Genomic DNA, 24,079 nt, shown 5'->3' with positions numbered 1-24,079 from the left:
CCCCCCCCCCCCCCCCCCCCCCCCCCATCACTGAGCAGCTCCTCCACCCCAGCCCTCACCCAGTGCGCAGGCTCCCTCAGGCTGCACCAGACTGGCCTGCTAAGGGTCCTAGGGTTGTCACCCAGGGAGGTTTCTTTTTCTTTTCAGCAAAAGGAGGAACACAGTTCAGGTAAACACTGAGATAGAACTAGAGGAGAAGACTCTTTCTTCATAACTATAAACAAAAAATGAAGCCCACAAAATCTCTTGGAGGCTTCATTTGTAACTTTTTCTTTGTACTTCTGCCAAATGATAGCTTAGAAGTGGGAAATCATCATTAGAACCAGCTTAGGGAAATTCAGTGTTAGCAACAAGCAAACAAATTAAACAGCTAAGACCTTTACCCTCTGTACGTTCTCAGTTCTCTTTACCCATGTCACTGCAGAAGGGAGCCAGGAACATTTTACACATGGATAGTATCAGGAATCTTAATTCTTTCTGTCTTTCTTTCTTTCTCTCTTCCTTCCTTTCTTTCTTCCTTGCTTCCTTCCTTCCTTTTTGTTTCTAAAGGGCCTTGGCTTGCGACTGAAGAAATGGCTTGTTGGTTAAGAGTGCTTCCTGTTCTTTCAGAGGACCAGGGTTCAGCTCCCAGCACTCATGTTGGGTGGCTTATAGATGCCTCTAACTCCAGCTTTTACACCCTCCTCTGGCATCTTTGACAACTGGCACACACACACACACACACACACCATTAAAAATAAATGTTTTTTTACAAGTCTACAGAGAACTTGCTTTTTTCTCATTTGTGGCTGAGGCTGAATCAAGAGCGCCATGTTGCCGCTACCTCATCTCCATTAGAAGCATTTCCTTCTAAGCCGGCTTTACTTTTAGCACAAATCTCCCTAGAGCATCTTACTTTGAAGTTAGGAGGGGAAGGTCATTGGATGAGTTAGGAGATGTCAGCTACTCCATGGATGTGCCATATGACTAAAGCCAACAACTTCCATTTCTGAGGCCAAGTTTCCCACTGACTGAGCGAGCAGTGAATTTCCAGATCTCTTCTGCCCTTGACAGGGTAAGAAGCTTGGTGGGCATGAGCTACCTGGGAGCTGAAGGCTGGCGGGATGTAGCTGACTATCGGACAATGCTCTTGCCAGGGTCTTTACCCCTGGGCACCTTCGTGCTGCCTCTATCGCGTCTTCTGTGAAAGGTGGCTTTAGTTACCTGTTACAAAGGGTTTTCTTGGCTGTGTTTCTGGTTCAGGCTGAGTTCAGGATACTAATTCTGATATTTATTTCCCTTTAGTTAGCTGGAGAGTAAGAACACTGTATTCTTTCTCATCTGATAGATTGGGAGATTTTAAAGATATTTCTAGAACCCAAGAAAACTTGGTACAGTAATTCCTAAAACATGTTGGTTTTGTGAGAAAGAAAGTCAGAGTCACTTAAGTTTGTAAGCCAGGAGTTGGTGGGATGGCTCAGTAGGTAGAGGTGTTCTCTGTCTAAGAGTGTGGTCCCTGGAGGTGGAAGGCATCAACAACTCTTGCAAGCTGGGATGGTGTGCACATACCCATACATGTAAGGAAAAATATTTAAGATTTTACAGGGTGGTTTAGAAGGTTAGTAGCATTTGGCTAAGCCATTAGTATATTACCTTTGGTATTGCACAGAACATTATCAATTTCCTAGATTTTCCAGAAACTGTACCTGTAAGAGACACACTCAGACATAAAGAAAGAATATGAGCAGGGTACGGGAAAATGCCAGGGGTGCCGGAGGCTTGCAGTTCAGCCTGGGTGACTGACATCCATCTGGAACGTTCTCTCATTCACCAGAAAGCAGCATCAAACCGGCCTCATCGTGGTTTGTTAAAGGTAAGAAAGCCACCATGAAGGCCAGTTTTTGTATTAAAGCCTGCAGAACTGTCAGGCACAGACTTGCCTCAGAGGTTTCCCAGGCCTGCTAGCCCTGTAGATCTCCAGTTGACGAACAAAGGTGAGCTCTGCATCATACAGAACCACGTATCTGGGCTCCACCTCGTGCAGTACCCGCGTCAGGGCATAGGGGTCGCTGCACCCTAGAAGCGGATGGATGATGGTCAGGGGCTCTTTCAGGATGCCATAGGCTGCATCAGATGACACATTTAAATCAAATGATTCATGCTTAATCTCTCCCCCGCAGCCTTCTGGGCTACTGCTGGTCTGTCTGCACAGGTCTTCCTCCAAAGCCCTGTCCTCTGGCGGCTCCTCAGCGGTCCCCAAAACTTGTGTCAGAGTCAGCTCTCGCTTCTTCCTTTTGAGAGGGGCCCCCCTTTTGGCGGAAGCACGCTCCTTGTTTGGGGCATCTTTTGGTCTTTTGTCAGATTTTGTAGTTCTCTTCGGGCCGTCCCCCTTTCTAACATTTACCCACACTTCTTCTGCTTTGCCATCCTTCTCAAACATTTTCCTATAAAGTCGCAGCAGGAAGGTTTCTGCACCGGCAGACAGGTAGTCTCTCAGCTGGCAGCACGTGCGGTCATCGCTTGCACAGATCAGCACCCGGCCTGCAATCAGAGAGAACGCGCACACTTGCTTGCTCGCTCGCTCACATCCTCGGCCCAGTGGGCCGCCGAGTCCCCTTCTAAAGGAAGGCATCTTCCGTTAAAGAACCCAGTTTACAAATTGTTCAAAAGGGGGTTTGGGGAGCAACCACATGCTTTCACCTCTGGACAGACCACGGAGCAAAGCCCAAGCCAGAACTGTTGAGAGCCAAGGTTTTAAGGAAACTTCAAATGGATAACTTTCCAGAGGCTCTTAAGACACTAAAATACATTTCAAATGGATTATAGAGTTAAATGTAAAATCTTAAATCACAAGGAAAGATGGCTTGTCTCCACTCCCAAGATGGAGGTGATTTTCTAGCCTTAAAAGTAGAAGAACAATTCTCAGAGAACATTGTATCTAATGGTTGATTTTAGAGCAATAAAAACAGCATTTAAAATTCTAAAGACAGAAATCAGCAATGATAGACGGTACTGTTATTACCACCAAGAACGAGCAAACTGGTGTAGTTTACGGTGGCCAAGACTAACGAGAAATGTGCATGAAAGACCCAGCTGAAAGCAGGTTACTAATATCAAAGCTTAAGATGTCTCAGTACAGTTGCCATGGATGTGTAATTCCCACTTATAGTTAGCTAAGTAAAGTGAAAATAAGTATTATAAAAACCAATGTCATGGATACACCTCAAGTCCCAGTGTTTAGGAGGCAGAGGCAGGAGGACAGCTCCAAGTTCAAGGCCAGTCTGGTTTACAAAATGAGTTTCTAGTTAGCTGCTTGAGAACTATGCAATCAAGTTATTTAAAAAAAAAAAAAAAAAGTCACAAATCCCCTCAGTTTTTTAATGAAAAGTTTTAATTATATTCATTTTATTAAATGTATTTAGTGTATGTGTACAGGTCAGAGAACCCTATTCTCTTCCACCACCATGTGGGTTCCAGAGAATGAACTCAGGTCATCTGGTTTGGCAGGAAAGGCTTCGCTCATGGAGCCATCTCAACAGCCCCCTCATGAAGCTTCAAGTATAAGCTTTTGTGTCGGGCCATTTGCATAGCTATCCTTGACTGCAGGCCAAGGGATGGGTCTAGTGATGGATGGATCACTAGATGACATTACAATGTGAATCACACGTGAAAGAAATCTAGAGGGAAACACATGAATGTTAACATCTTCATCGTCTGCCGGAGACAGTCTTGTCCACTCCGTAGTTTATTATTCTTTTTACTTCACCTAAGTGAGCATGTGCGATGCTGAGTTGTGGGTCACAGTACTGTAAGTTCTGGGTAATTATTGCCAGGATCTACTAATGTAAGGAGCGAATGACTTCTATAAAAGACTTTGTGTGTGTGTGTGCGTGCATGTGTGAGCGTGTACATGCAGATGTCTGTGGAGGGCAGAAGAGGGCATTTGATCCCCTGGAGCTGGAGTTCAAACTGGAGCTGTCTGAGTGCTGGGACTGAACTCTCCTCCTCTGCAAGAGCAGCAAGTGCTCTTAATTGCGGAGCCGTCTCTCCAGCCCCGTGTGCGACTTTAGGAAAGCTAAGCATTTAGGTTAGTGCACAGTCATTAGTTTTCCAGTGGACTCTTCACAGTGTCATGACACTCTGTTCTCATTTCCCCGTGCCTACCACCCCACCTGGCTTGCCTTTGCTACTTTGCAGTTCAAAGACTCAGTATTTTCAAACATGCACATTTACTCTCTATCTAGTTTTATTTGTGATTTATACATCTGTCTTAGTCTACAGTGCTCATCTGTTAGCATGCTCATGTTTGAAGGCAGAAGGCCTACAATTGGAATTGTTTTTCTTGGGCTCGGCCAATAGGCATTTAAGCTTCTTTGAAACGACACTTGACTAGGCATATAAAACAGAAAAAACATTAGCTGATTCCTGGGAGAGTCTATATTTAAAACCTGGTGAATGCATACATGGAAATACGCTGCCTCTTTAAATAGAAGCTCCGAGAAGCTGAGCAGTAAAGACTGTGCTTCATGAACACGAAATGACCCAACCTGGAGAAAGGCTCTTTGAATGAAGGCGACTGACACTGAACGCCTGTGCACGGTGTGGGTTTGGTAACACCTGCCTGGAGTCTAGTACTAGGAAGCAGAATCAGAATGTCAAAGCCAGCCTCAGATGCAAAGCAAGCTCCAAGCCAATCTGGGCCAGTGTAATCAGTCTCAGAAACAACAGAGTAGGCTAATGTCACCAGCTCCTTTGTTCCTACCTGGGCCACCAAGGGCTTCACTCTCCTTATTTTCTGCTTCGATTTCTTTCAGGACGTCAGTCAGCGCCTCCCACTTTGGATTGCTCTCTAGAACCAGTTCTTTTTTTGTTTCTGTACAGAAATAAATGATAACCTTATTCTGTATGGCGTTCAGTTAGAACCATGGCAAAGGCTTTCCCACAGCAGAAAACTAACATCCCTGTAAATGGACATGTCCTTGGGCTTCCACCATTCAACATAGGAGCTGCTTCCCTAGAAAAGCCTGCTGACAAGTCTAGCTGAAATATGCAGAGGTGACGGAGTGGACAGGCCATGTGCATGGCCAGTGAGATGGCTCTGTGTTGTCAGTTGTGATGCTGTACATAAGCAGCTACACAATGCAAGGTCTAGGTGCCAGCAACACTTATTGTCCCTCCCTCCCTCCCCTCCCCTCCTCCCTCCCTCCCTCTCCCCTTCCTTCCTTCCTTCCTTCCTCTTTCTCTTTCTTTTTCTTTCTCCCTCCCCTCCCCTCTCCCTCCCTCCCTCCCCTCCTCCCTTTCCTTTCTTTCTCCCTCCCTCCCTCCCTCCCTCCCTCCCTCCCTTTGTTTTGTTTGGCTTTTAGAATCATAATTTCTCTGTGTAGCCCCAGGCTGGACTGGAACTCACAGAGATCCGCCTGCCTCTGCCTCCAGAGTGCTGGGATTAAAGACTCCCACCACTGCTGCTGCTGCCTGGCAGTATTTATTATTTTTAATAAGCCTATGCTTTCTACAATCCTGAACACAGATAAAAGCAGGTATCAACTACATCTTTATTCTATAAGTATTCAAACATATGAATATACTGTTTTGAATAGATCTTTAAAATAGGCAAAACTAGGTAGTAAATATCCCATCCCAGGCAGGCCCTAGACAAAGTGTCTTGATGTTTACTAGATAGAAGCTGGAATCAAGCCCACCTTTGTCTACTGTATTTTTATTCTTTAAAAGTTACAAAAAATGCTGAAATGTTTCACCGAGACTTTAGCGCTCAAGATAGTAACAGCTGAAATGGTTCTTGTGTAGCAGTAAGAACACAGTTGGTTGATGTCTGGCCTTTGACACTGGTGGTCTCTGGCCATGGCTATCACCCTGGTTTCACTGTGTGCTCTTCCCTCACAGTGCAAGCATCTCTACGCATAGCAGAAGATGCTACATTTGCTTTAAACTGACACCTGCTTCGTGCCACTGTGGCCACTGTGAACAGAGATGCATGTAAGGCCTGACCTTGAACTTCTGGACTCGCCATCTTTTCTGATGTTTTGGCCTTTTTGCTCAGTTTGACATCTGGAACGCGGTAAACTCGGGAACGAGCATTCACGAACATGGAGGTGCTAGCATCCAGGAAAAGCCAACCTAATAGAATGGGTTTTAAAACAGGGCTTCAATTAGTGGCAGTTTTAAATACTCTTAATGAGCACATGACGCACATAGACCACTGGCTGCCATCTTGCTTCTACATCTGACTATTGTAGCCTCTGCTTTCAAAGCGTGGCCCAGGGCCTCCTTTAGGACTCCTCAAGGTTGTCATGGGTATGAGATCTCAAAACTCTGCTTACAGTAATTCTAAGATAACCATTGGTTGACATTTCCAAGGTGGTACTGGAGAACACCACACATAACTTCGCATAGTCTAAGGCAGTAGCACCAACTAATGAGTGCTTTCTCACATACCTCTGTACTTCATCACTGTTGCGTGTCCATGACACTGGGAACTGTATCCAGGGCCTTACATGTGCTGAGTATGCACTCTACCATGGTGTTATATCCCTCCCCATGACACTGGAGGCTGTATCCAGGACCTTATGTGGGCTATGTATGCACTCTACCACGATGCTATATCCCTAGGTCTGTACTTTGTTATTTGGGAAAGTTCTGAAGAAGCAGTGAAAATTATTAATTGCACATATTTTGACCCTGGCTCAAGGGTCTTGGGTAGTTAGCATGACAGTCACTGTACATGTGTGTACTTCTAAATGAATCTCATAAGCCTTTGACATTCTAGTGGATGAAACCCTCCCTCGGGGTCTTTGAGTAACATTAATTTTAAGTTTCTACCAACCAAACTCCCAGAACACAACCTATTTCTAAATTAGGCTGCACTACAAAGCGCTTCTCTGGAAATAAACCTGTCGGGAATGGGTATATTTATTATACGGAACAGAAGCTAAGTGGGTGGGAACATTAGCAATCACTAAACCTCTCCATCCTTGTGCAGTGAGCATGAAACGCAAACGATCCCGAGCTGAAGACAGCACCCCGTCCGTTAACACAGTATTCACACCAGCTCCTAGAATAACACTGGTATTTCTAATCTCACACCTGAATTCTGACCAAACACCTTCTCTGTTGCTCTCAGAGACTCCAGAAGATTAAGAAATGTAACGCAATCGTACTGCGAGAGATACTGCAGCAGGGTTCTTAGTATCTTCAAATCCTGTACCAAGGATTTAGTCTTGGCTCCAAGCTGATGCCACAAAGGGTCCAAGTAATGGCGGATTGTCTGAAAAAGAATACAATTTACTGTTGTTAGGATATGTTCAATATGGCTTTTCTTTACACAGCCATACTTTCCATAAGGGTTATTCACTGGAAATGTAAAAACATAGTTAAGATGCTAAATGTTTTGTTATTCACATTTTACTACAATTAGAGTCCCTAAATATTTTTTTTCCAAGGAAGTAGCTAGAAAGTTTCAGGTCACTAATTCCTAATAATGTGTTAATTTTTCAAGCATAATGTCTTATTGCTAAAATTTTTATGACCAGATGGAGTTAGGCTCCCTTGATTACTATTAACATTACTGTCAGGGGGCTGGGGAGATAGCTCTGAGCTTAAGAGTGCCCATTGTGCAGAAGGACCTGAGTTCAAATCCCAGCACCTGCATAAAAAAATGGGATGTGCCTCTAACCCTGGAGCTATGGGGGCAAAGACAGGAGGACCTCTGAGACATTCTGGCTGTCAGCTTAGCTCTCGATTCAGTGAAGACCCTTTGGTTGCTCCATGTCTCCTCTGGCCTCTGTACATTCAGGGGCATGTGCAACACACATATACATGTGCACCTAGCATGCACAGACACAACACACAGTGGCCCATGCACATATATGCAGTCATACATAAACATGCATGGTCATACACATCACAGACAGAAACGGCCTGGTCAAAAACCCAGCGATTCATTCTAATGAAGAGAAATGGCAGCATATGGGGCATCTCATTAGACACACTGAGCAGAGGCGGTATCTGTGTGCTCCAGACTGGGGTGTGTATGCACGAGAAACCAGACGCAACCTGGGAAAGGAGGCTAGAGCCACTCCACAACAGCACACCACTTTGTCAGAAGATGTATGGATCCTCAAGATTTTGTTTGACCTGATGCAAGCTCTGTCTACATTCAGATGTGATTAGTGTAAGAATGTCTAAAATACTCCTTGCTTCTCACTGTCAGCGACACTGGACAGAAATCAGTGTTCAATAAAGCCCTCTGCTTTTCTAGAACAGGTTTGTTATCAGCACGCACTAAGCTATTCACACGTAAGGATGAAGGAGAACACAGAACACACAGGATCCATTCTGTACATGAGCATTTCACAGTAGAATGTTTGTACAGTGGCCTCTTCTGTACAAACCCACACATTGCTCCCAGTGACACAGAGACTGACCCAGGATTTAAAAGACAGTAGTAGCATGTGTTAAAGTAAATGTGACCTGGAATTTCCTAAAGATAGCATTCTGGAGCTCATAATTCACTATAACAGATTAGAGGGCCACATAGTGAGAGCTGTCCCAAAACAAAAACAGCCCCATAAAACCAAACCCCAAACTAAAACAAAAAAATTGTACCCAACTTTCTATTTAAAAAAGACAGTAGATTCAGGGATGCCTAATTATGAAGCATTCCTTTATAGACTTCTTGTCTACAGATAACCAGATACTGCCAGTTTGGAACAGACGTTGATTATACTTACAATAAGACATTCACTCACTACATAACTGAAAAAGTCAGTCTTATGCTTACACGGCAAACACGTATGTCACTGTGACTTACTATTTCCCAGTGGGCAAAGCAGCCCCACTTTAAGTCACCTACAGTTTAATTCCTACAAAGAACATGGTGAATATTGAAATGCCTTCCACTCTTTAAAATAACAACGTAACCAGCTGTGGGATAAGAGAAAGAAAAGAAGTGGACCTTGTCGAATGGCTTCCCAAGAGCGTTTTCTAGTGACAAATCTTCTACTTCTAGTGACGGGTTGTGGCACTTCAGTTCCTTCAGACACGCATTTAAGATGTCTAGTATGGCCGTCTGAATGGCAAGCATGGCGGGAGTCATGGACACGTGAATCTCTACAACTTCAGGCTTGTGTTGTTCCAAGAATGAGTTGACTGCTACATGGAACCTACGGAGACAGTTTCCAAATCAACTTCAACAGCTACAAACACAACAGAAGCACAACAGATATGCATACAAGCACACCAGGCCTCACTGAGTGCCCAGAAAACGTGTCAGCCCAACCCAAGGCCTGCTTTCATAGTGTGAGTAAACATGGCTCCAGGCTCCAGGTCCCAGGCCCTTACTGTGTATAGCAGCTTAGAGCTCATAAAAAACAAAACAAAACAAAATGAAACAACAAAAAGCCCCATGACACTCATTTGGTGTGCCCATGCCATAGTGCATGTGTGGGTCCTGGGGATCGAACCTGGATCATCAAGGTTGGGAGCTAGCCCTTTTACCCAGTGAGCCATCTTACTATCCTCAACCTTATTCTTTTTGAAAGATATATATATTTTTTTATCTACTTGTGGTGTGTGTCTGTGCATTCAGAGCTCAGAGGACAACCCATGGTCAGTTCTTTCCTCCCATGTGGTTCCTGGAGATTAAACTCAGGCAAGCGCCTGTACCCCTGAGCAATCCTGCTGGCTCTGCTTTTGTGCCTCTAACAGCAGAGCTGAGCTGTCTGGGCCTCCACTACCAAAATATTTATTATTTACAGGTGGTTTTAATTCCAAAATAAGAAACAATTAAAAGAATAATTGTACAACTAGTAGTCTTCATAAAGTTGAAACCCACACACACAAATGTGTTTATAAAGAAGAGGAAGAGGAGGAGGAGGAGGTCCTTATGGACAGGCTAGTAAAGGACACACTGTGTGTCATTCCATTCACTGCATTAAAATGCAGCTCAGTTATGTCACTGTTGGCATCAGGACCTCCCAAACCTATGACATCACATGGGCAACAGCGCGACCTACAGACCTGTTGTCAAGACAACGGCCACCATATTTCCAGAATCCATTGAGCTCACCTCCCATCTTTACGTCATTTTCCATATAAATAAGGGGAATGCCTCTCCCTCTCTCCTTCCCTTTCCTCTTTCTGCTGATACCTTCTCTGTCTCTGTCTCTCTCCTCAGTAAAACCTCTTCCACGTGGAACTGCCTTGGCCTAGTGTGCTGTTGAGAAGGGACCCACCGTTCTAACACATCAGTCATTACCTTGGCCACAGGTAGAGCTTCCTCACAAAAAGGTTCCGCATCACTCTTTCCACGTGACAAAAGCCAGTGTCAAAGGCAACAGCGTTGTCGGTGAAAGCTTTGATGAACCCGCGCTTGTTTTTCTGGCGGAAGAGGCGCAGGATGAAGGCTTCCTGGCAGGACTCAATGATTCTGTGTGCCCTGTACACGAGGATGCCTGTTGGGGATTGTATTAGTGAGGGCTCTTTAGAGTAACAACATATAGGATGAATCTCTCTATATATAGACAGACAAGGGAAAGGGGATTTATTAGAGTGCAATAGGAACCCTTGTGATTTCCTATTCAAGGGTAGTGTCCTAGCCAAGGTCACTATTGCTGTGATGAAACACCAAGACCAAAAGCAACTTGGGGAGGAAAGGGTTTATTCTGCTTATGCTTCTACATCACTGTTCATCATTGAAGGGAGTCGGGACAGGAACTCAATCAAGGAGGGCAGGAACCTGGAGGCAGAAGCTGGCCATGGAGGGTGCTGCTTACTGGCTTGCACCCCATGGCTTCCTCAGCTGCCCTCCCCCATCAATCACTAATTAAGACAATGCCGTATATGTCTGCTTATATCCTGACCTTATGTAGGCTACTCCTTTCAATGACTCTAGCTTGTGACAAGAGGACACAAATCTACCTGCAGAGGTGGTGGTCTGTGTTTTACCTTCAGTGACAAGTGTGCACATGGGAGGTGAGGTGAGGGAGTGAGTCTCCAGAACCAGTGGGAACACGAGTGTCTGGACCACAAGGGGGGCAGGCTGAGGGAGTGATAGAGAGCATGGGTCTTGAATGGCCCTCTATGTGAACAGATGAACTACATAAAATAGCTTCATTTTAACAAGTCTGGGTAGCATCTGCATCCCATTAGATGAAGTCAGCTTTGAGGATACAGTCAACAAAGAGCTAAATTATAAATTACACTATTTTAAACAAAAACCTTTAAAGAACAAACTTAATACAACATTTTGTTTTGTTTTGGTTTTGTTTGTAGAGGCAGGCACATGATCTTTAACCTAGCTTGGCCTTAATTATACTCATGATTCTCCTGCCTCAGCCTCCTGAGTACTGGGATTACAAGCATGCACCACCATACCTGGCAACGTGGCTTTTGTGGTCTGTACATTGTGGTACAATGCCCTGAATCTTAAAAACAAGAACAACGGCTGAAGAGGTGGCTCAGTGGATAGCGCAGTAGCCATGTGGGTATGAGGACTGGAGCCTGTACTCTTACAACAATCAGGTGGCAGTGGGTCCACTGTGCCCAGGAGCTACTGACCCTGCCTCAGTAAACAAAGCAGATACAGACTGAGGAGGACATAGGATGTCAAGGTTTGGGTCTCCACACACATGCACACTTGTGCACATCTACCCACATGAGAGCACACACAAATACATGCACATACAAAAGAGATAATTATAAATGTTTCCTAATTTTAAATATCAGATGCTAAACAAGAGAGCTTTAACACACTACCATTCTAATTCCATTCATTTCTTTATTGTGCGTGCACATGTGAGGGAGATGGGTGGCAGTTACAGGACAACTTCTGGGAGTCGGTTCTTTCCTTCCGCCATGTGGATTCTGGCGATGGAACTCAGGTCAGGCAAAGCACCTTTACCTACTGAGCCGTGTTTTTGGCACATTTTAATACAGTGTGTTTAGTGACACTCTAGAGAGAAGTATGAGATATAACAGGGGACAGATGTCATTTCTGTCAACTCTTCTTTCCATGAGGATTCTCAGTCTTTACACTGGCATGTCCATGCACACACGTGCACTGGCTTTTGGGCCTTCCTGCCTTCCTCACAGGGTCCTGAAAATGACATTTTGACACAGGGTACTTTGTGTCATTCAATAACTCACTGTACAGTGTATTACTTTGCATGGCCTCGGTAAGGACAGAATGACAGGATTCCTGCCCCTCGGACAAGGCCAGCAAGTGTGGGCGAGTGCCATGGCAGCTGTGGGCTAAGGCTTGCTTGCATAATAATGAATATATTTTACATTCCTCCTTCAAGGAGTGTTTTCTCTGCTAATGTTAATGACTCCATGATAATCGGAGAGAGCATGAGTCCGGAAGGGGAGGAGAAGGTATAGCTAATGTCTCAGCAAAATGGTAAATGCTGGGACCTTTAGAACAGCCCTTAAGAACTCTAAAAACATGAGCTCAAAAATATATAATTTCTCAACTATGTAAAATATAAGAATGCTATATGAATTAAGAGGGGCTTCACGAATCTAACGGAACAAAAGCAGCTGTGCTAAGAGTCAGCTTGCCAGAAAGATACTAAGTGTTGTAAAAAATTAAAAAAAAAAAACAGACATGAGGTTCCTTGCCACCTTTAGCCATTTATGTTCTCGGATGAAAGACACACACACACACACACACACACACACACACACAGCCTTTCTACTTAAGATGCCTTAAGCAGCACAATAGCTGGGCAGCTGCCTACCCCCCATGCTGTTAGAATCCACTTTCTCATTGATAACCCCATTCCACCTTGGCTGTTCTTAACCCAAATGGGCAGTCTTCTGGGCCACGCCCAAGGTGGCTCCTCTTGCTCTTGCTTCTCCCCCGGCTCCTTCCTCATCTCTAGCATGGAAAACCTAAACTTGGACTTTGTCTCTTCTTTCTAGCTAATTAGCTGCTGGTACCTTTAGTTATCAACCAGAATTAACTGGGGGCAGAGTCCCTCAGGCTATGTGCAGACTTCCAATCTTACAGGACAGCACTAGCATACAATAAACAGTAAAAGACAAAACCTCAACCAAGGAGATAAAGAGATTTAGGGAGTGGTGATTGCAGGAGATCCCACCCAGCTAAGTTTTTTGTTTATGGTTATGAAGGCAGAGTTGACCCCTGGACAGAGCAAGGTTAGGCCCTGTGGTGGGTTGGTTGGCTGCTCCTTGTATTCTAATGCTAATTTGGGGCCCCCCAAAACTGCCTCCCCCAAAGAAGAGAGAGTGATCCTGCCCCTACTTAATTGTGATTGGTGAATAAAGATGCCAACAGCTGGGCTGTCAAGAAGGCTCAGCGGGTAAGAGCACTGACTGCTCTTCTCAAGGTCCTGAGTTCAAATCCCAGCAACCACATGGTAGCTCACAACCACCTGTAACAAGAACTGACGACCTCTTCTGGTGTGTCTGAAGACATACAGTGTACTTATGTATAATAATAAATCTTTTAAAAAGGAAAAAAAAGATGCCAACCGTCAACAGCTGGGCAGAAAAGATAGGTGGGGTTAGGTTTTGAGGGCTTAGAGAGAGCGCACCACCAGAGGAGAGGACAAAGAAGCCATCATGAGAACTCGCAGGAGAGAAAGGAGAGACACCATGGGTTAGCTGAGCCATAAAAACGTGGCTATGTGGGCTGGCCAACTGCAGTGAAGAGCAGCCCAGATGAAACATAAGTAACAACCTGGGTGGTTGATAGGAAGGATGATTTTTACAGCATGGAGGGTAGGCAGCTGCCTAAGGCATATGTAAAAATATAAAGGCTGTGTGTGTCTTTCACCCTGGAACATGAATGGTCAAAGGCAGGGAAGAAACCCTGAGTCAGGATTTGGAAAATATATCTACTACAGGCCAGGGCATGATAGAAATGGTAATTTTAGGGTGGGGTCTCTCCCAGCTAGATCACTGTCAGTGCTTAACTGAGGCAGATCTCTGAATTCTTTTGCAATGTTAAAAAAAAAGTGCCTGTTTTGTCTCCTTAAAAAAAAAAAAAAAAAAAAAAAAAAAGAATTCTGGAAAGCGGTATAGGCTGCCAGCTTGGATCCACAATCTGACTTCTAGCTGTTTGTTTTCTCTGCTCCCAGACACCTCTGCTCTCAGAATCCCCTCCAGGCTGAGCTTCTGGACCAAAGTGGCTGGCACTAAATTTCACTCTCACTAACCACCTAGCAAGTGTGTAAAGATTCACTTACAAGCTTATGGACCAAGACCTTCCAACCACTCTGGTACGCTGATCTACTCCCTGCTCAGAAAACACTCTAAACCTAGCACAGGGCTTTCCCAAGGACTCTACTGGCCACACTTGCTCAGCGTGTACTGAAACATTGCACAGGAAGCTAGAGGTAGCCCAAGAGCACAGGGACCCAAGTTCAAACCCTCAGCACCCATATAGAATGCAAAGCATGGCCACCCTGTGCATGGCGGCTCCAGAGCTGTAGGAGAGGTCAGTAGCTAGCTGCCAGCCTGCCTCCAAGTTCAGTGCTACAGAGAGAGGCCCCATCTCCAGGGAGTGACAGAGCAGGCCACCTAGTACCTTCCTCTGGCCCATGTATGTGCACAGGCGCACACCCCCACACATATACACGTGCATACCACACGCAACAGAAATATCCCATAAAATTGAAAACACTAAAACTGGACTTTCAAACTATAGGTAAGCCTCAAATTAGGACACTGTACTCTGAAAGGTCCACATTATTTCAGAATCCAGAAGAAAGAAGAGCACTAACGCTAACCCCAGGTGCAGGCTTTGATACAGGCTCAGGTAGGCCTTCGGAGGCTGGGCCACCCTGGGCCATCTGACGGTATGATTTGGATATGAAATGTCCCCAGAGGCTCATCTCACAATAAGGGCTTGCCCCTGCAGGTGTGCTCAGAGGCCTCCGTGCATTTTCCTTTCATGGAGGTATTATTTTAAGATTAAAAAGAGGGGGAGGGGAAGCAACCTGATTGAGGTCATCCAGAAAGACGGTGGACACAGAAAGAGGTTCTAAGCCGCATGCTTCCTGCTGATGCCTCCGTGGGGTCCTTGCAAGCATCTGAGCAGGTGAGTGTGGAGGGTGGTGGTAGTGCTATAAGAGTCCCCTGTGAGACAGGGCAGCCTGTGTCCCAGGATGGACAGACTTTTCAGTCAAGAACCCACCTATAAGTGGGGCTCTGACGGGTGTTTAGACTGTGCAGGCCTCCTCTGGGGTGACCAATGGTGTAATACTGACATCTAGCGGTAGTTTCTAGACAATGTTCTCATGTTAGTAACTTAAAAATATACTTACACAACATAGAGCGGGACAGGTAAGGGCTTTAGATGCTCTAATATCTCCAACTATAAAAGGGCAACTATTTGGTACTGTTTATTAAGTTTACTGTATTCAAGCGGCACAGTAATGCTAGCATTCTAACATAGTGTTTCCTTTTTTTCTTTTAAAAAATATTATTTTACGTGTATGGGTGCCCTGCCAACCCCTGCCTACATGTATGGATACCTGATTTTTAATTAGAAAAAAACCCTAACAAACCCAGAAATACACACTGGAAAAAAAAAAGATGCCTGTGTAACTGGATGTGGGCACATAGAAGGATGCAAATAGATCCATATCTATCTCCCTGCAGAAAACTCAAGTCCAAGTGGATCAAAGAACTCAACATCAAACCAGACAGACTGAACCTGATAGAAGAGAAAGTGGGGAAAAGCCTGGAACGCACTGGCATAGGAGACAACTTCCTGAACAGAACATAAATAGTGCAGGCTTTAAGATCAACAACTGATAAATGGAACCTCATAAAACGGAAAAGCTTCGGTAGGACAAAGTCAATAGGACAGAGACAGCCTATGAAACGGAAAGATTTTTACCTACTCCACAGTTGATAGAGCTTTAATATCCAAAATATATAAAGAAGTAAAGAAACTAGATATTAAAACATATCAAACAATCCATTAAAAATACGGCACAGATCTAAACAGAGAATTCTCAATAGAGGAATCTCAGAGGGCCGAGAAGCACTTACGGCCATGTTCAACATCCTTAGCCACTAGGGAAACGCAAATCAAAACAACTCTGAGACTTCATCTTACACCATCAGAGTGGCTAAGATAAAAACTACAAGTGACAGCTCATGCTAGTGAGGATATGAATGAAGTGGGGCTCCTGCATTGTTGGAGGAAATGCAAACTTGTAAAGCTACTATGGAAATCAACATGGCAGTTCCTTAGAAAGCTGGGGATTGATCTACATCAAGACTCAGCTATAACAACCACTCTTGGGCAAATACCCCAAGAATGCTCTATCCGACCATAAGGACACCCGTTCAACTATGCTCTATCCGACCATAAGGACACCCGTTCAACTATGCTCTATCCGACCATAAGGACACNCCATAAGGACACCCGTTCAACTATGCTCTATCCGACCATAAGGACACCCGTTCAACTATGCTCTATCCGACCATAAGGACACCCGTTCAACTATGTTCAGCTGAGACTTTATTCATAATAGACAGAAACTGGTAACCATCTAGGTATCTTTTAACTGAAAGAAAAAAATGTGGTATGTTTACAAAATGGAGTATGACTCAGTGGTTACAAGAATGACATCATAAAATGTGCAGGCATCATATGGATCCAACTAGAAAAGAAGAATCATCCTGGCTGAGGTAACCTAGACCCAAAAAGGCAAACATGGTATGTTGTCTTAGTCAGGGTTTCTATTCCTGCACAAACATCATAAGTTGGATGCCGGGCATGGTGGCACATGCCTTTAATCCCAGCACTTGGGAGTCAGAGGCACTCAGATTTCTGAGTTGGAGGCCAGCCTGGTCTACAAAGTGAGTTCCAGGACATCCAGGGCTATATAGAGAAACCCTGTCTCGAAAAACCAAAAAAAAAAAAAAAAAAAGCAAGCAAGTTGGGGAGGAAAGGGTTTATTCAGTTTACACTTCCACATTGCTGTTCATCACCAAAGTAAGTAAGGACTGGAACTCAAGCAGGTCAGGAAGCAGGAGCTGATGCAGAGGACATGGAGGGATGTTCCTTACTGGCTTGCTTCCCCTGGCTTGCTCAGCCTGCTTTCTTACAGAACACAGGAGTACCAGCCCAGGGATGGCACCACCCACAACGGGCCCTCCCTCCTTGACCACTAATTGAGAAAATGCCTTACAGCTGGATCTCACCTGAAGCGCCTTTCTCTGTGATAACTCCAGCTTGTGTCAAGTGAAACACAAAACCAGCCAGTATATATGTATTCACTTACAAGTGGATATTAACTGCTAAGTAATCAAACTGTAATTCACAGACAGAGAGGTAAGGAGAAAGGCTACAGGGGGAAGCATAGATCTCCTTTGGAAGGGAAAACAGAATAGATTCTGTGAGTGAATTCCAGGCAGAATGGGATGGCAGGAGGGATGGAGGGAGAAAAGCTGGAATTGGGGGACGTTTGGGGGATGGTGTGTAAACTTGGTGTTATGGAAACTTTCTACAATCTATGAGGATGGTCCTGGTGAGGACTTCTAGTAATGGAGAATACTAGTCTGAACTGGCCATCTTTTGTAGCCAGGCAAGGCTTTTAGTGGTGGGTTACATTTAGTTAAGTAGTTGCCGAGGAGGTCTAGTGGAGATCCCGAAACAACCCAGGCTGATGTTAGGACAGAAGGCCACCCTCTGAAAACTGTCAGTGGGGTTCCCTTGCTGAGGACAACTTCCACACAGCTTACTGAATGTAGAGAGATCGAGCTGGTGTGGGCTTGGAGCCTTCACCTCTACATTCTAGTCTCTTCAGCACATGCAGGCTATTGAAAGAGAATCCCAGACACCAACCCAGCCATAAAATCCTCCACCTACAATCTGTCCTGCCTCCAAGATGTTCTGCTGTCATGGTGGCGCAAAACTTGTGGGAGGGGCCAATGTCTGATTTCAGCTGAGGCTCACCCCATGAGAGTGAGCCCTTGCCCTACACTACATGAATGGCTCAAACCAGAGACTGGATAACCCAGAGCCTTAGGGGCAAGAACCAAATACGACCGGTCTTAGAAAAAGATCAATGAAATGATTCCTAATGATACGGTGCTATATGAATAGAACAGTGCCCTGTGCAGTTGTTATCAGAAAGGCTTCCTCTGGCAGCAGATGAAGTGATTATAGAGACCCACAGCCAGACATTATGAGGAGAAAGAGTCTAAATTTGAGGCCTCCCCTTGCAGAATGGGGAACCCTGTAGAAGATGGTGAGGAAAGACTGTTAAGAGTCAGGGGATGGAGGACACCAGGAGAACAAGGCCCACTGAATCAATAAGCAGGGCTCACGTGGGCTCACAGACACTGAAACAGCAAGCACGAGGTCTGCATGGGTGCTTGGTATATATGCAGCTCTCTGCATATATGCATGCTTGGTATTTTTTGTGGGACTCCTAACAGTGGGGGTGGGGCTGTCTCTGATTCCTTTGCCTGCTCTGGACTCTTCTCCTACTGGGCTGTCTTGTTCAGCCTTAATAGGAGGGTTTTTGCCTTGTCTCATTGTATCTTGTTTTGTAGTGTTTGTTGGTTTTGGAGGCCTGTGAGGGACCCTTAAGGGCTTTTTCCAGTCCTATACCCTCCTTACAGCTTCCCCCTCCCACCTGGGGTCAAGGCTAGGCCAAGTTCCATTCTCCTCCCACAGGAACATTCTTGAGTAAAAAAAGTTCTCCGAATGTATTGGAAAGTCCCAAGTAGAGTTGAAATGTGTGCCATGCTTGCTAGCCAATAGTTTTAAAGATCAATATGCTTAGCCAATAAGTTTGAACTGTAACCTTTTGGATGTAACCCGTGCCCCTAAAAAGTATAAAAACTGCTTGTAATAGCCATTGGGGTCACCTTCTCATCACTCCCCTCAAGGTTGAGGGTTGATCCCAATGCGCCAGAAAATAAACCTCTTGCTTTTGCATCAATCTTGGTGTCTCATTCTGGGACATCTTGAAGTAAGTACCACTGACCAAGCGTGGTGTCTTACACCTGCTCTTTCTGAAGAAGACACAGAGAGGGAACGGATCTGGGGATCCACTAGGAGGAGTGGGAGGAGGAGAAACTGCGGTTGGGATGTATTATATGAGAGAAGGATCTAGTTTCAATATAAAAATTGAAAAACTGAGAAAGATGAAGTTCAGGAAAATTAAGGATCTTGTATGAGTGGGGTGTTAGCCCCCAAAGTCAGGTCAACTGTCTGTGATGCTCAAGACGCTGTCTGAGGCAATAAAAAATGCTAGACAAGACTGAGCAAAACCTGATTCAGCCAATCAGGTGCATGGAATGGGAAGTGTGTGTGTGTGAATATGTTTCCTTCCATGAGAACACTCACCACTGAGCACTGTACATGCAGTTCACCAGCAGCCATCAAGCAAGTGTTACCGACACATACTGACTATTCATCCTGAGGTAAATAAGAGCTGCTGGTGCACAGCTTTAGGGTGAGCCAGACGGAAGCAGGCAAGTGTAATGAAGTGTTTTGAGTGTTCTGGGTAAAGAGGCATAGGGGAGTTTAATGGCAGACTGGCAGGGCTCTTATATTAGCTACAGGGCAATCAGAGGTTTCTGAAGAGACAAATGATATGAAAATCAATTGCTTCTACACTACTCCTAGCTGAAATTATCTCTCACCTTCCCCTCTGAAGTATTAAGTAACTATTTAGTTTAATTTAAATGATGGGGAAAGGAAGGAAAGCAAATTTACTTAGAGATTTATGAAGAGTTTGATAAGCACATCAAGTCTGGCTATACCCAAAGGGCAAATGCCTGTCAACTACAATATTCCTGAAAGTCAGACTGGGAAACAAGGAGCCACATCTTATATATAACCACACACTGCATAATGGTGCTTCAACCTGCAAGGTTCAAATACCCATAATCCAGTGGGTACACCTCTGTCAGAGCATGGCCCTTTCTGGGTTTGTACGCCAATACTAATACTGTGGCTAGAGAGAGGGCTCCATGGTTAAATTTATGTATTCTTTCAGAGGACCAAGGCTTGATTCCCAGCACCTACATGGTGGCTTACAACCATCTATAACTCTAGTTCCAGAATCTAACCTCTTTTAACTTCTGCAGGTACCAGACATATGTGGTGCATAGACATAAACACAGGCAAAAGGTCCCTGAACATAAAAAACAAAAATTAAAAATATCTAGCACAAATATACCACTAGTTATTCAGCATACATACTACTCAGTAATGTGTTAATGGCTATATAGTTAATTTACTATACTGTAATTTCCTTCCTTATTTTGGAAGTCTCCCTTCTACTTATAAAAACAAACCAATTGTAAAACAGTACGCCGTGTTGATGGCGACATCAGGCCCAAACAGCTCTGTTTACTATGTTTCTTGGTTATATCAAGAGGTCAATGTCTAATTGAGCTGTAACATTTAGGCTTTTTACATTTATTTTTACCTTAAAAATTATGCATATATGTTTGTGCATGTGTGATGGGGTGGGGGGTGTTGTGCAGGCAGAGTCCAGTGCTCTCAGAAAGAGGGGATCAGATGCCCTGGAGTTGGAATTATGGGCAGTTGTGAGCTACCTTACATGGGTGCTGGGAACTAAGCTTTGGAATTCTGCAGAGCAGTGAACCTTCTTAATCTCTGATCCACCTCTCCAGGCCACCCATGCGGGGCTTTGTCTGTAAGCTCTGAGGCCTTCATACAATAGCTAAATCATAGATTCTCAGTGTTAAGTGACATGTAGCCATACTTATTCATGTCATAAACATTTGCTGAACCTCTCGAATGGTCAGGTGGTCTGTCAACAGCTTAACTGCAATACTGAGTAACAAGAGCAGAACGTTTAGCAGAGGAGATAGACAAAAATAAAAATGTTCACATTGTAGATAAGAAAGATTTCAAATTCTTACCAGTTATTAAATCTGAAGGTATTCTACCTGTCAAGAAATCAACCACGAGTATTCGGCTTGTTGCAAATATAATACCACCCTGCGTATAGACTTCATAGCGACTGTTACTTGCGATTTCATTTGTCACTCGTCGAGGGAGATGTTCAACTCCTTCTATCTTCAACTGATTGATAAAATATTCCTAAATCAAATTAAACTCATTAGTAAGCTGCTTAGTACAGGGCAGGGAAGTTTAAAAATAGGTTATAGGAATTTAAAATGATGTCTCCATTCTCAGAGCTCATGAACATCACAGCAAATATGCAAACTAAGTTATTCTTTTATACCCATCAGACAATCAGGTCACTTTAATTAAGGTTTTGATTTGTAAGGTTAAGTTGTGCTTTGGAGTTTACATTAAGAAATAATTGTGCTTCAGTCATTATTTCCATTTCAACACCAAGTCACAGAACCTTTTAAAACCTTGGGTTAAAATTTTTCTACTCTTCTGAAGATCCTGAGTTCAAATCCCAGCAACCACATGGTGGTTCACAACCATCCATAATGAGATCTGACTCCCTCTTCTGGAGTGTCTGAAGACAGCTACAATGTACTTACATATAATAAATAAATAAATCGTTAAAAAAAAATCTTAAAAAAAAAAAAAGTTTTCTACTACCTAGAAACTACTTCCGGCCAAAGTCGGGTTTTGAGACAAGGGATTCCTCTCTGTAGACAACACTTTAGACTGTTAGATCAGTATTGATACTTCCTAGAGAGACGCCAGAATGTCCATAGGTTCAATGGCCCATTAGTCTCTCAGTCTAATGCCACTTTTCTGGGCATCTTACATTGCACAAAGTACCATGCCAAGCACTGTAGATTCTTTGGGGAATCCAACAGGGCCTCAGCTTTTAAAGGAGTTGTCAGTGACTCTTCTCAGCTGACATTTTCTTCCTGGCCACTACACCTAGGGGATCATCAGATTTATCATGCTAGGCTATGTCCTCATCTCTCAACATCCGCAGCAAGGCATGTCTCATTCCACTGTCCTCAGGATCACCTGTTCTCCGTAACCCACATTGATCGCTCCCTTAGTTTTAACTTCTGCACCCACCCCCATTTCCCTAATCCCTCTTCTATTGTGAAGTCTCAAGGTCTCCTTTTCTACTAGAAAGTAATAACTCTCAGAGACGCTGTCATCCTCGTCATTGTCCTTTTAGGGACCACACTCTGTCCTCCAAACACCCTTAATATCCAACTTCAAATTCAAACACTATTCCTACCCAGATTCTGATACCTTCTCTCCTTTGCAGTGCAATTCAATCCACTACTCTACCTCAATGTGTACTCGCCCCTCTCCTTTTCAGTGTTAGGGAGTGAGTGGGACCCGTATTCTCAGAGTCCTCAAACTGTGTCTCTGGCCTTGTATCTCTCTCAAGGACCTGTATTCAATGCTCTCCCATGTCAACAGAGGAACCCAAGACTTCCTTGGGATGCATTCCATACTTGGCAGTCATCCCGCAGTGTCAAGAGTCCAGGATCTCCTTCCAGGACCTCACTCAATGCCCTCCCTTGTCGTAGCAGCCACTTCAACTTCCCTAGGGTTCCCTTCCCTCCTTCGCAGCGACTTGGAACTGTGTAGGTGCCCCGCATCTCCCCCGCCCTGGGATCTTAATTCATTCCCTTTCGTGCCCTGTTTAAGATCTGCATGGGCTCGGAGTCCCAGCAATCCGCGTACAGCTCCGCGTTCCTACCGCGCCGATCTCGAATCGCATGTCCCCCAAACCCTCGGGTCTACCCATCCCGCAGTCGCACCTCCTCGGCCGGCTGCGTGTTGAGCACCAGCACCAGGCAGGCCGGGTGGCAGTGAAGCCGCAGGAAATGGTAGAGGAGCCGGTCGGTGCCGAGTCCGCGGGCACACACCACCAGCCCGTCGCTGTCGAGCAGTTCCAGCACCTGCTGCCTCTCGTACTCCAACAGCGGCGCCATACTCTGGCGTCCGCCCGGCAGGCCTGGCTCCATGGGCGCCCTTCCGGGACCGCGGCCGCACGCTGACGGAAAGAGCCGAGTCTAGCCGAACGCTGGCCGAACGCAGGGAGAGACGCCAGGGCCGAAGGAGCGCGGAACAGAGGTAGCTGCAATGGCCGACTGAGAGTAGGCCGGATGTAGCCGAAGGGAGCCGAGTTCAAGAGAGCCAACCGATTGTAGCCGAAGAGGAATCGAGGCGGGGACAACAGTGGCCCGAATGTGCCCGAGCCCAGGGCAGGTCTAGTCGAACTCAGCCGAGAGGCGCCGAAAGCGTTAGCGCGCGCGCGCGGGGTTCCCCATCCTTTGGTTCTCTAGACCTAGGCATAAACTAACAAAATGCAAACAGAGAAGTCTAATCCGCGTAATCCTCCAATACCGACAGTTCAGAATACTAGCTGTCAGTATTCCAAGTGCATCCAGAATTGTCATCGTTTTCCTAGCGTGAGGGTTTTGTCTCTACTTTTGCAAGTATTCCTTCCCCCCGCCTTGAAAATTTTGAATAAGCACAATATCTTATGAGTTTCAGTCTCTTGTTTGCAAAGGTCTTGAACGCAGTAAGTTATTTTACAAAGCCTCCATCAGGTGCCAGTTGCAGCCGCGTTCCTTCCACTAGAGGGACATCTTGGGTCGTGTTTGTAACTACCTAAAAAACCTCCAGGTAAGCAATCTAGGAGGCATTTTCTCTCAGAATTCTCCATTCCCCTTTATTTTCAGCCCATACGAAATACAAATGAAGGCAAAATAGGATTGTTCCATTACTCAGGAATAACCATGGTTAACAACATACTTTTGCGTGTCCCCTACCCTCTGCCGCTGCTCAGTTTGCGGGCTTGCCTGCCTGCTTAATTATATGAAATAATAAACAACCAAGATTCGAAACCAGAGTTTTGGTTTCTTCAGGTGGGACAGGCTATCTCACCTGTTGAAATAAATTCAAGGCCAGCCTGAGCTAGAGATGGGGACCCTCCAGCACAAATATAAAGAGTGTTAGGATGTAACTTAGTGGTAGATCCTGAGTCCTTCACAAATTTTCCCTAAATCTCTGTCCATTATGTGGCTGGGTTTTCTGTAATGTGGAGGCATATGCTTGTCTAGTTACTTACTGGAGAACATTTAGTTGGCTCCCACTCCTCCCCACCAGCACGCAACATAGCATTTCACTAGCTTAGTTCATACAGAAGTT

At 44.9% G+C, this 24,079-nt stretch overlaps 1 protein-coding gene across 1 annotated transcript in view; it reads right to left on the bottom strand.

Moving 5' to 3' along the window:
* Positions 1–23,090, bottom strand: part of Ercc4 (ERCC excision repair 4, endonuclease catalytic subunit) — a 32,764-nt gene extending 9,674 nt beyond the window's left edge. The window contains exons 1-8 of the mRNA XM_021184804.2: positions 22,684–23,090; positions 20,887–21,067; positions 10,253–10,448; positions 8,951–9,158; positions 7,081–7,261; positions 5,986–6,114; positions 4,742–4,852; positions 1,920–2,520 (exon numbers count right to left, since the gene is read on the bottom strand). Coding sequence (XP_021040463.1) covers positions 1,920–2,520; positions 4,742–4,852; positions 5,986–6,114; positions 7,081–7,261; positions 8,951–9,158; positions 10,253–10,448; positions 20,887–21,067; positions 22,684–22,890 — 1,814 coding nt within the window. The 5' untranslated portion in view covers positions 22,891–23,090. The remainder of the gene's footprint in view (positions 1–1,919; positions 2,521–4,741; positions 4,853–5,985; positions 6,115–7,080; positions 7,262–8,950; positions 9,159–10,252; positions 10,449–20,886; positions 21,068–22,683) is intronic.
* Positions 23,091–24,079: the final 989 nt, after the last annotated feature.

Source organism: Mus caroli, chromosome 16, assembly GCF_900094665.2.
Source record: "Mus caroli chromosome 16, CAROLI_EIJ_v1.1, whole genome shotgun sequence".
In the NCBI taxonomy this organism is placed as follows: Eukaryota; Metazoa; Chordata; class Mammalia; order Rodentia; family Muridae; genus Mus; species Mus caroli.
The sequence above is the reverse complement of the archived record's forward strand: the minus strand, read 5'-3'. Positions and strand labels throughout refer to the sequence as shown.